We start from the raw sequence: 12,595 nt of genomic DNA, 5'->3' as shown, positions 1-12,595 counted from the left end.
GGTTATGGGGCCTAACCTCTGTAGTCTACCGCCATCTGAATGGTTATTGGGTCTAACCTCTGTAGTCTACCGCCATCTGAATGGTTATGGGGTCTAACCTCTGTAGTCTACCGCCATCTGAATGGTTATTGGGTCTAACCTCTGTAGTCTACCGCCATCTGAATGGTTATTGGGTTTAACCTCTGTAGTCTACCGCCATCTGAATGGTTATTGGGTCTAACCGCTGTAGTCTACCACCATCTGAATGGTTATTGGGTCTAACCTCTGTAGTCTACCACCATCTGAATGGTTATGGGTCTAACCTCTGTAGTCTACCACCATCTGAATGGTTATTGGTCCAACCTCTGTAGTCTACCACCATCTGCAAACCCCCCCCCCCCCCAAACGATCCGGCAGGTGAAGAGGTCCGAGGCATGTGTGTTTAATCGTGGTCTGCGGTTAAAAGGCCGGTTGGAAGTACTGCCAAATTTTCTAAAACGACGTTGGAGGTGGCTTATGGTAGAGAAATCAACATTATATTCTCTGGCATCAGCTCCGGTGGACATTCCTGCAGTCAGCATGCCAATTGCACTGCTCCCTCAAAACTTGAGACATCTGTGACATTGTGTTGTGTGACGACAACTGCACGTTTTTAGTGGCATTTTATTTGTCCCCAGCACAAGGTGCACCTGTGTAATGATCATGCTGTTTAATCAGCTTATTGATATACCACACCTGTCAGGTGGATGAATTATCTTGGCAAAAGGAGAAATGCTCACTAACAGGGATGGAAACAAATTTGTGCACAAAACTTTAGATTTTTGTGCGTATGAAAACATTTCTGCGATTATTTTATTTCAGTTCACGAAACATGGGACCAACACTTTACGTTTATATTTTTTGTTCAGTGTATAATATCAAATACATTGCATATACACATGTCAAATATTACTGCCCACTACATTACTATTCTACTGCTACTAAAATGAGTACTACTACTACTGTACTACAATTATTACTTCTATACTTCTTCTATTCTATTACAACAAGTAAATTGATTAATGTTTTACTGCAGGATCAGTTGCTGTACCGATGATGTGGTGGTGAGGTTAGGAGATTTGAAGGCCTGTTGCTAAGAGAGACCCTTTTGCTACAGTAATCAAATCCTAGTTTTGAAGCGTAAAACAATACATTTTAACACGCAAGTTCTTTACCTTGACGAAGTTGAGCAGGCGTCTGAACCCCCAGGGGACAGAGTAGAGCCACTCTGATCCAGGATCAGGCCAGCGGGGGTCCACCAGTTCAGCTAGGTCTCTGTTCAAGACAATAACAATAACAATGATAATATTAATAATAATAATTTTAGTAATAATAATAATATTAATGATAATAATATTAATGATAATGATGATAATAATAATATTAATGATAATAATAATATTAATGATAATATTAATGATGATAATAATAATATTAATGATAATAATATTAATAATAATGATAATAATATTAATGATAATGATGATAATAATAATATTAATGATAATAATAATATGAATAATAATAATATGGATAATAATAATATTAACGATAATAATGATAATATTAATGATAATAATAATAATAATATCAATGATAATAATATTAATGATAATAATATTAACGATAATAATGATAATAATAATAATATCAATGATAATAATAATATTAATGATAATAATAATAATAATATATGCTGTCAAGTACAGTTCCAATTGGCTCATTCATCCTCCCTCCTCTCCCCTGTAACTATTTCCTAGGCAACGTACCTGGTTACAAAAAACTTATTTCAGAAAGTATTTATACCCCTTGACTTTTACCACATGTTGTTACAGCCTGATTTTTTTTCATTTATTAAATTCAATTTTTTTTTCAACACACAATAATCCCTAATGTCAAAGTGGAATTATATTTTTAGAATTTTTTGGAAATTAATTAAACATGAATAATTATTCAACCCCTTTGATATGGCCTAAATAAGTTCAGGAGTAAACATTTGCTTAACAAGTCACATAATAAGTTGCATGGACTCACTCTGTGTGCAATAATAGTGTTTAACATGATTTTTTAATGACTACCTCATCTCTGTACCCCACACATACAATTATCTGTAAGGTCCCTCAGTCGAGCAGTTCATTTTAAACACAGATTCAACCACAGAGACCAGGGAGGTTTTCCAATGCCTCGCAAAGAAGGGCACCTCAGAAAGAGACCTCAGAAAGACTCACAGCTGTAATCACTGCCAAAGGTGATTATACAAAGTATTTACTCAGGGATGTGAATACTTATATAATTGAGATATTTCTGTATTTCATTTTCAATAAATTTGATTTTTTTTTCTAAAAACACGTTTTCACTTTGTCATTATTGGGTATTGTGATGTCGTAATGGGGTATTGTGATGTCGTAATGGGGTATTGTGATGTCATAATGGGGTATTGTGATGTCATAATGGGGTATTATCTGTAGATGGGTGAGAAAAAAAAATTGATTTAATCCATTTTGAATTCGGGCTGTAACGAAATGGAATAAGTCAAGGGATCAGAATACTTTCCAAATGCAGTGTAAACATGGTAGTTCAAGTTGATAATATGTGCCATCGCGTTTAAATGTACTGTAATTTCAATTAGTTTAACCTTGCTTAAATAAAACAATGCATTTTTAATTGTGAGCGAGCATTGCGCCTTTTAACTTTTCAATTACAATTTAAATTCAACATTAATTCAGTTGCCATTTGTAAGTAGCCTGAGCACAAGTCTGTTTGTGCCTTCATACCACTTCTGCTGATTTCTAAGTACAAGTCATAGGTACATACATTGGAATTTGTCTTCGACAACAGCTCATCAATGTTTTGTAACCTTTATTAAACTAGGCAAGTCTGTCGGCAAAACCGGATTACGCTGGGCCAATTGTGCGCCGCCCTATGGGACTCCCAATCACAGCCGGATGTGATGCAGCCTGGATTCGAACCAGGGATTGCAGTGACTCCTCTTGCACAGAGATACAATGACTTAGACCGCTGCGCCACTCGGGAGCCCCCCAATAATACCTACAACAGGCCTACAAATAGTCACATGCTGCAAGATAAGAAAGTGCAAATAGTGGACTATCTCATTAATATATACACACACGCAGCATCTGACAGGCAAGTTAATGTAGCTTGTAGAAAGGACAAGTGTAGTAAATGGCTCTGCATTAGACTCTCTGTTAACCGACCGCTCTGTATTAGACTCTGCTAACCGACCGCTCTGTATTAGACTCTGCTAACCGACCGCTCTGTATTAGACTCTCTGCTAACCGACCGCTCTGTATTAGACTCTCTGCTAACCGACCGCTCTGTATTAGACTCTCTGCTAACCGACCGCTCTGTATTCAATTCTGCTAACCGACCGCTCTGTATTAGACTCTCTGCTAACCGACCGCTCTGTATTAGACTCTGCTAACCGACCGCTCTGTATTAGACTCTCTGCTAACCGACCGCTCTGTATTAGACTCTGCTAACCGAACGCTCTGCATTAGACTCTCTGCTAACCGACCGCTCTGCGTAAGACTCTCTGCTAACCGACCGCTCTGTATTAGACTCTCTGCTAACCGACCGCTCTGTATTCAACTCTGCTAACCGACCGCTCTGTATTAGACTCTCTGCTAACCGACCGCTCTGTATTAGACTGCTAACCGACCGCTCTGTATTAGACTCTCTGCTAACCGACCGCTCTGTATTAGACTCTGCTAACCGAACGCTCTGCATTAGACTCTCTGCTAACCGACCGCTCTGCGTAAGACTCTCTGCTAACCGACCGCTCTGTATTAGACTCTCTGCTAACCGACCGCTCTGCATTAGACTCTGCTAACCGACCGCTCTGCATTAGACTCTCTGCTAACCGACCGCTCTGTATTAGACTCTCTGCTAACCGACCGCTCTGCGTTAGACTCTGCTAACCGACCGCTCTGTATTAGACTCTCTGCTAACCGACGTCTCTGTATTAGACTCTCTGCTAACTGACCGCTCTGTATTAGACTCTCTGCTAACCGACCGCTCTGTATTAGACTCTCTGCTAACCGACCGCTCTGTATTAGACTTTCTGCTAAACGACCGCTCTGTATTAGACTCTGCTAACCGACCGCTCTGTATTAGACTCTCTGCTAACCGACCGCTCTGTATTAGACTCTCTGCTAACCGACCGCTCTGTATTAGACTCTCTGCTAACCGACCGCTCTGTATTAGACTCTCTGCTAACCGACCGCTCTGCATTAGACTCTCTGCTAACCGACCGCTCTGTATTAGACTCTCTGCTAACCGACCGCTCTGCATTAGACTCTCTGCTAACTGACCGCTCTGTATTAGACTCTCTGGTAACCGACCGCTCTGTATTAGACTCTCTGCTAACCGACTGCTCTGCATTAGACTGCTAACCGACCGCTCTGTATTAGACTCTCTGCTAACCGACCGCTCCGTATTAGACTCTCTGCTAACCGACCGCTCCGTATTAGACTCTCTGCTAACCGACCGCTCTGTATTAGACTCTCTGCTAACCGACCGCTCTGTATTAGACTCTCTGCTAACCGACCGCTCTGTATTACTCTCTGCTAACCGACCGCTCTGTATTACTCTCTGCTAACCGACCGCTCTGTATTAGACTCTCTGCTAACCGACCGCTCTGTATTAGACTCTCTGCTAACCGACCGCTCTGTATTAGACTCTCTGCTAACCGACCGCTCTGTATTAGACTCTCTGCTAACCGACCGCTCTGCATTAGACTCTCTGCTAACCGACCGCTCTGCATTAGACTCTCTGCTAACCGACCGCTCTGCATTAGACTCTCTGCTAACCGACCGCTCTGCATTAGACTCTCTGCTAACCGACCGCTCTGCATTAGACTCTCTGCTAACCGACCGCTCTGCATTAGACTCTCTGCTAACCGACCGCTCTGCATTAGACTCTGCTAACCGACCGCTCTGCATTAGACTCTCTGCTAACCGACCGCTCTGCATTAGACTCTCTGCTAACCGACCGCTCTGCATTAGACTCTCTGCTAACCGACCGCTCTGTATTAGACTCTCTGCTAACCGACCGCTCTGTATTAGACTCTCTGCTAACCGACCAAAATGTTAAAATGTAGGCTACCTGTTAGCGTAGCTGATGCCACTCGCTCTCTTCTAAAGTAGCCTACGATTAAAATCTATATATTTTTGGTCTTATACTCAAGTAGACTTTGTCTTTTACTTGAGTCATTTTTTTATTTAGAAATGTACTTTTACTCAAGTATGACAATACAGTATCTTAAAGTGCTAGTAGTCTACCTGTCAGTGAAGTAGCTGCTGCTTCCGCGACCCGACTGGTAGTTCTTCTGGGTAATGTAGCGCGTGGTGAAGTGACCGATACCCAGGAAGTCACAGGTACCCTTAACGTAACTCTTCTCCTGGGAAGAGAAGGAGGGGAGACGGGATGTACCCAGACCCTGCTGGGCACTCTTACGACCTGGAGAGAGAGACGGAGAGAGAGTTAAAGTCCTAACCCTGGGTTGGGCAGGTGATGTAACTCAGTACCTCTACCCTCTAGGGTCTAACTCAGTACCCTCTAGGGTCTAACTCAGTACCCTCTAGGGTCTAACTCAGTACCCTCTAGGGTCTAACTCAGTACCCTCTACCCTCTAGGGTCTAACTCAGTACCCTCTAGGGTCTAACTCAGTACCCTCTAGGGTCTAACTCAGTACCCTCTAGGGTCTAACTCAGTACCCTCTAGGGTCTAACTCAGTACCCTCTAGGGTCTAACTCAGTACCCTCTACCCTCTAGGGTCTAACTCAGTACCTCTACCCTCTAGGGTCTAACTCAGTACCCTCTAGGGTCTAACTCAGTACCCTCTACCCTCTAGGGTCTAACTCAGTACCCTCTACCCTCTAGGGTCTAACTCAGTACCCTCTAGGGTCTAACTCAGTAACCCTCTACCCTCTAGGGTCTAACTCAGTACCCTCTACCCTCTAGGGTCTAACTCAGTACCTCTACCCTCTAGGGTCTAACTCAGTACCCTCTACCCTCTAGGGTCTAACTCAGTACCCTCTACCCTCTAGGGTCTAACTCAGTACCCTCTACCCTCTAGGGTCTAACTCAGTACCCTCTAGGGTCTAACTCAGTACCCTCTAGGGTCTAACTCAGTACCCTCTACCCTCTAGGGTCTAACTCAGTACCCTCTACCCTCTAGGGTCTAACTCAGTACCCTCTAGGGTCTAACTCAGTACCCTCTAGGGTCTAACTCAGTACCCTCTAGGGTCTAACTCAGTACCCTCTAGGGTCTAACTCAGTACCCTCTAGGGTCTAACTCAGTACCCTCTAGGGTCTAACTCAGTACCCTCTACCCTCTAGGGTCTAACTCAGTACCCTCTAGGTCGAACTCAGTACCCTCTACCCTCTAGGGGTCCTAACTCAGTACCCTCTAGTGTCTAACTCAGTACCCTCTAGGTCTAACTCAAGTACCCTCTAGGGTCTAACTCAGTACCCTCTAGGGTCTAACTCAGTACCTCTACCCTCTAGGGTCTAACTCAGTACCCTCTACCCTCTAGGGTCTAACTCAGTACCCTCTACCCTCTAGGGTCTAACTCAGTACCCTCTACCCTCTAGGGTCTAACTCAGTACCCTCTACCCTCTAGGTCTAACTCAGTACCCTCTAGGTCTAACTCAGTACCCTCTAGGGTCTAACTCAGTACCCTCTAGGGTCTAACTCAGTACCCTCTAGGGTCTAACTCAGTACCCTCTACCCTCTAGGGTCTAACTCAGTACCCTCTACCCTCTAGGGTCTAACTCAGTACCCTCTAGGGTCTAACTCAGTACCCTCTACCCTCTAGGGTCTAACTCAGTACCTCTACCCTCTAGGGTCTAACTCAGTACCCTCTACCCTCTAGGGTCTAACTCAGTACCCTCTACCCTCTAGGGTCTAACTCAGTACCCTCTACCCTCTAGGGTCTAACTCAGTACCTCTACCCTCTAGGGTCTAACTCAGTACCTCTACCCTCTAGGGTCTAACTCAGTACCCTCTACCCTCTAGGGTCTAACTCAGTACCCTCTACCCTCTAGGGTCTAACTCAGGACCCTCTAGGGTCTAACTCAGTACCCTCTACCCTCTAGGGTCTAACTCAGGACCCTCTAGGGTCTAACTCAGTACCCTCTAGGGTCTAACTCAGTACCCTCTAGGGTCTAACTCAGTACCCTCTACCCTCTAGGGTCTAACTCAGTACCTCTACCCTCTAGGGTCTAACTCAGGACCCTCTAGGGTCTAACTCAGTACCCTCTAGGGTCTAACTCAGTACCCTCTACCCTCTAGGGTCTAACTCAGTACCTAGACTAGGTTTATACTTAACAAGTATGCCTAGACTAGTTTACAAATCAACATTTCCCCTAAAGTAATCTTTTTTTTCACGCAGCATTTTTTTTGTTTTTGTTTTTATTGTCTTGTAACGATTCTGTCTGTGAACATCAGCCATGAAAATAGTTCATTTTTCCAGGTCATGTATCATGTATATAAACTCACCAATAAAGTCCTTCATGACCTGAGGGTAGTCCCCGTGGAAGATGGGAGTGGCGAACCAGCCCATGTAGAATTGGAGATATCTCTCTGCTGCCTCGATGTCCTTCTGGTTACTGATGTCTACCGGTTCGCCCCAATCTCCAGACAGAGAGATGCCCACTAGACCTACAGGAGATGGGATCAATTAACCAATCAATGTCTTAATTGGCCCAATTTGGGAAATGTGTAGGAAGGAAGGCTGTGAGGTTGATTTACCTTTCTGTTTTCCTCTCCACTTTGTGTCGTAGGTGTGCCAGACTTTAGCATGGGCCTAACAAGACAAGGACAGGCAACTGGTATCATTGATGACATTTCAATTCATTCATCAAACCTGTTGATTTAGTGGAATCAGGTGTGTAGTGATAGAGCAAAAATAAAACAATTAGGGTTCACAGGACCAGGATTAATAAATATATAGGCTGGTCCCAGATCTGTTGGTACTGAATAGCCAGTTTCTATGGCCCCTGTAGGCTGGTCCCAGATCTGTTGGTACTGTATAAACAGCTTCTATGGCCACTGTAGGCTGGTCCCAGATCTGTAGGTTCTGTATAGCCACTGTAGGCTGGTCCTAGATCTGTTGGTACTGTATAAACAGTTTCTATGGCCCCTGTAGGCTGGTCCCAGATCTGTTGGTACTGAATAGCCAGTTTCTATGGCCCCTGTAGGCTGGTCCCAGATCTGTAGGTACTGTATAAACAGCTTCTATGGCCACTGTAGGCTGGTCCCAGATCTGTAGGTACTGTATAGCCACTGTAGGCTGGTCCCAGATCTGTAGGTACTGTATAAACAGTTTCTATGGCCCCTGTAGGCTGGTCCCAGATCTGTTGGTACTGTATAAACAGTTTCTATGGCCCCTGTAGGCTGGTCCCAGATCTGTTGGTACTGTATAAACAGTTTCTATGGCCCCTGTAGGCTGGTCCCAGATCTGTAGGTTCTGTATAAACAGCTTCTATGGCCACTGTAGGCTGGTCCCAGATCTGTTGGTACTGTAGAGTCAGCTTCTATGGCCACTGTAGGCTGATCCCAGATCTGTAGGTACTGTATAGCCACTGTAGGCTGGTCCCAGATCTGTAGGTACTGTATAGCCACTGTAGGCTGGTCCCAGATCTGTTGGTACTGTATAAACAGCTTCTATGGCCACTGTAGGCTGGTCCCAGATCTGTAGGTACTGTATAGCCACTGTAGGCTGGTCCCAGATCTGTTGGTACTGTATAGCCAGCTTCTATGGCCACTGTAGGCTGGTCCCAGATCTGTAGGTACTGTATAAACAGCTTCTATGGCCCCTGTAGGCTGGTCCCAGATCTGTAGGTACTGTATAGCCAGCTTCTATGGCCACTGTAGGCTGGTCCCAGATCTGTTGGTACTGTATAGCCAGCTTCTATGGCCACTGCAGATCTGAGACCAGGGAAAAATAGTGACCTCTAACCTTGATCATGTGATGCGCGGCCCGGTAGGCCCCTGTTCCTCTCAGCTTCAGTCCAGGAGCGTGTTCACCAGTCTCATATCCTTCCACCGCCACCGACTGAAAACACACTCCAGTTAGTCATTTATGTATTGTTGGAGCTCAAGAATGTATCTGTACCCGGTAATTACATCGTCAACCTTGTACGTGTGACTATTTAAACTATCTATCTACACTAGCTAACTAGCTAGTACATGCTAGCTAGCTAGTACATGCTAACTAGCTAGTACATGCTAACTAGCTAGTACATGCTAACTAGCTAGTACATGCTAACTAGCTAGTACATGCTAAGTAGCTAGTGCATGCTAAGTAGCTAGTACATGCTAAGTAGCTAGTGCATGCTAAGTAGCTAGTGCATGCTAAGTAGCTAGTGCATGCTAAATAGCTAGTGCATGCTAAGTAGCTAGTGCATGCTAAGTAGCTAGTGCATGCTAACTAGCTAGTACATGCTAACTAGCTAGTGCATGCTAACTAGCTAGTGCATGCTAACTAGCTAGTGCAAGCTAAGTAGCTAGTGCATGCTAAGTAGCTAGTGCATGCTAAGTAGCTAGTGCATGCTAACTAGCTAGTGCATGCTAACTAGCTAGTGCATGCTAACTAGCTAGTACCTAGCTTTTAAATGTAATTTTATCCCCCGTGATGTTGGTGGCGGTAACGCACCATTCGACGTCCTGTCTCAAACCCCTATTGGTCAGTCTCATAGCCCTCTCTCTACGGCCACCGACAAGCAAATACAAACCAGGGTCATATTCATTAGGTCACACCACAGCAAAAAAAAAATGTTTTGCTATGGGAAAACAAATGTTAGCATTTCTTATTTGATGTTCAAGCAGCGCTCCCTATTTCAGTGCCTTTTCATACGTTTGTTGCCTAATGAATACTACCCAGGGGGCCGCTTGTCAAGTACAGCAAGAACCGTTTTTTTTAAATGGCTCATGCTAATAACTGTTCCATCAAATCACAATTTATTCCGTGTATTTTACAAGGTCTCAACACACTTCACACAGAAAAATAAAATATAAAAACTAAAACAATACGTTTGTTTTGAAGAGTTTTGAACGACTTAATGTACCCATGGGTTGTTCAAGGTGATCCAGTATTTCACTCTGTTTCCGAATCTCTCAAAACACAGGTTGGAAAACTCATTAAAATAGTTGACCATGCTGATGTTCTGCCACCCTCCATACTTCTCCTGGAGGACCTACAGAAACACACAGAGGAAGAGACGAACCGGTCAAGGGAAATAGGCCTCATCATAGAATGACATGCTGGTCCCGTGTGGCTCAGTTGGTAGAGCATGGTGTTTGCAACGCCAGCATGGTGTTTGCAACGCCAGCATGGTGTTTGCAACGTGTTTGTGGGTTCGATTCCCACGGGGGGCCAGTACAAAAACAAAGAAGAAGAAAAAAAATGTATAAATGTATGCATTCACTACTGTAAGTCGCTCTGGATAAGAGAGACTGCTAAATGACTAAAAATGTAATACTGTATAGAGTAGCTAATTTAATAGGATCTCTGTGGGCTTTATAGTAAAAATGTAGTTTAACGTCTTAAAATGTATGACCTTTTTTAATGTGGCATAAACACAACCAGTCACGATGTTTTCATCTGATTTGTCAAACCAATCGCTTTAAAAGGATCCTGTAAGTCTGACAAAACCTGCGCACGATCGTCCGCTCCGAAATAATTTCTGCAATTCAAACAGTGCAAACCCGCCATTTTAACATTAATGTCAGAAGATGAATGTTCATTAGACCTTCACGGTGTGGCGTAAATTGATGAGGTCCTCTGCTGTGCGCACAAAGCCTCGTTCTCGGGCCACTCATCTGACGCCCTTCCGCAAAATGTCACAGTTATCTTTTGAACCGCACACACACGGTCAGTTTTGGAGTTTATTCCGTATGTTTTCAAGTCCACTCACTCATTTCTCATGCGACTCTCACCCCTGACTGTATGATAACGCACACAGATCTGTTTGTGTTAGCCTTGCCACAAACTTTTATGGCCCGCTGGTTCATGTCGAAACGTTCAGACACATTCGCCGTATCTTAGGGCGTGACGATGACCGCGGGGAGTTGGCTAGACGACACAAATAAATCCAAGGAAACCAAGCTGATGTTGGTGTCTGTTTTTATGAAGACCCACCTGAGGTAGATCCCAGTGGTACAGAGTAACGATGGGAGTGATCTTGTTCTCCAACAGGTTGTCGATCAGCTCATCGTAGTAATTTATCCCTTTCTCGTTCACATGGTCAGCTGTGAAAGAAATCCCAGATCAAAACGTTACAATACAACTACACAGTAAAACTGGGAGCAATCGATAGTGTGTGTTTGTTTTTTTTGTTTTTTTCTTTCTTGATTTTATTGTTTGTACAAATTTACTGGATGCGTGTACCCTACTTGTAATCACACGACGGTAACTCACACTTGATCCCGGTAGGCATGATGCGGGGCCAGGAGATGGAGAAGAGGTAGTGGGCCAGCTTCAGTTCTTTCATTAGGGAGATGTCCTCCTGGATTACAACAGACCAGATGTTATAGCTATGGTCTCATTAGGGAGATGTCCTCCTGGATTACAACAGACCAGATGTTATAGCTATGGTCTCATTAGGGAGATGTCCTCCTGGGTTACAACAGAGCAGATGTTATAGCTATGGTCTCATTAGGGAGATGTCCTCCTGGGTTACAACAGACCAGATGTTATAGCTATGGTCTCATTAGGGAGATGTCCTCCTGGGTTACAACAGACCAGATGTTATAGCTATGGTCTCATTAGGGAGATGTCCTCCTGGGTTACAACAGAGCAGATGTTAAAGCTATGGTCTCATTAGGGAGATGTCCTCCTGGGTTACAACAGACCAGATGTTATAGCTATGGTCTCATTAGGGAGATGTCCTCCTGGGTTACAACAGACCAGATGTTATAGCTATGGTCTCATTAGGGAGATGTCCTCCTGGGTTACAACAGACCAGATGTTATAGCTATGGTCTCATTAGGGAGATGTCCTCCTGGGTTACAACAGACCAGATGTTATAGCTATGGTCTCATTAGGGAGATGTCCTCCTGGGTTACAACAGAGCAGATGTTAAAGCTATGGTCTCATTAGGGAGATGTCCTCCTGGATTACAACAGACCAGATGTTATAGCTATGGTCTCATTAGGGAGATGTCCTCCTGGGTTACAACAGACCAGATGTTATAGCTATGGTCTCATTAGGGAGATGTCCTCCTGGGTTACAACAGACCAGATGTTATAGCTATGGTCTCATTAGGGAGATGTCCTCCTGGGTTACAACAGACCAGATGTTATAGCTATGGTCTCATTAGGGAGATGTCCTCCTGGGTTACAACAGACCAGATGTTATAGCTATGGTCTCATTAGGGAGATGTCCTCCTGGGTTACAACAGACCAGATGTTATAGCTATGGTCTCATTAGGGAGATGTCCTCCTGGGTTACAACAGACCAGATGTTATAGCTATGGTCTCATTAGGGAGATGTCCTCCTGGGTTACAACAGACCAGATGTTATAGCTATGGTCTCATTAGGGAGATGTCCTC

The 12,595-nt window shown here is 44.1% G+C and overlaps 1 protein-coding gene across 1 annotated transcript in view; it reads right to left on the bottom strand.

Moving 5' to 3' along the window:
* lctlb (lactase-like b) overlaps positions 1-12,595 on the bottom strand; it is a 49,181-nt gene that overhangs the window by 17,825 nt on the left and 18,761 nt on the right. The window contains exons 4-11 of the mRNA XM_029751949.1: positions 11,463-11,550; positions 11,184-11,293; positions 10,111-10,239; positions 9,003-9,098; positions 7,793-7,847; positions 7,541-7,702; positions 5,319-5,496; positions 1,194-1,293 (exon numbers count right to left, since the gene is read on the bottom strand). Of these exons, the coding sequence (XP_029607809.1) occupies positions 1,194-1,293; positions 5,319-5,496; positions 7,541-7,702; positions 7,793-7,847; positions 9,003-9,098; positions 10,111-10,239; positions 11,184-11,293; positions 11,463-11,550 (918 nt within the window). The remainder of the gene's footprint in view (positions 1-1,193; positions 1,294-5,318; positions 5,497-7,540; positions 7,703-7,792; positions 7,848-9,002; positions 9,099-10,110; positions 10,240-11,183; positions 11,294-11,462; positions 11,551-12,595) is intronic.

The sequence above is a fragment of the Salmo trutta genome, chromosome 4 (genome assembly GCF_901001165.1).
Source record: "Salmo trutta chromosome 4, fSalTru1.1, whole genome shotgun sequence".
NCBI lineage: Eukaryota > Metazoa > Chordata > Actinopteri > Salmoniformes > Salmonidae > Salmo > Salmo trutta.
The sequence above is the reverse complement of the archived record's forward strand: the minus strand, read 5'-3'. Positions and strand labels throughout refer to the sequence as shown.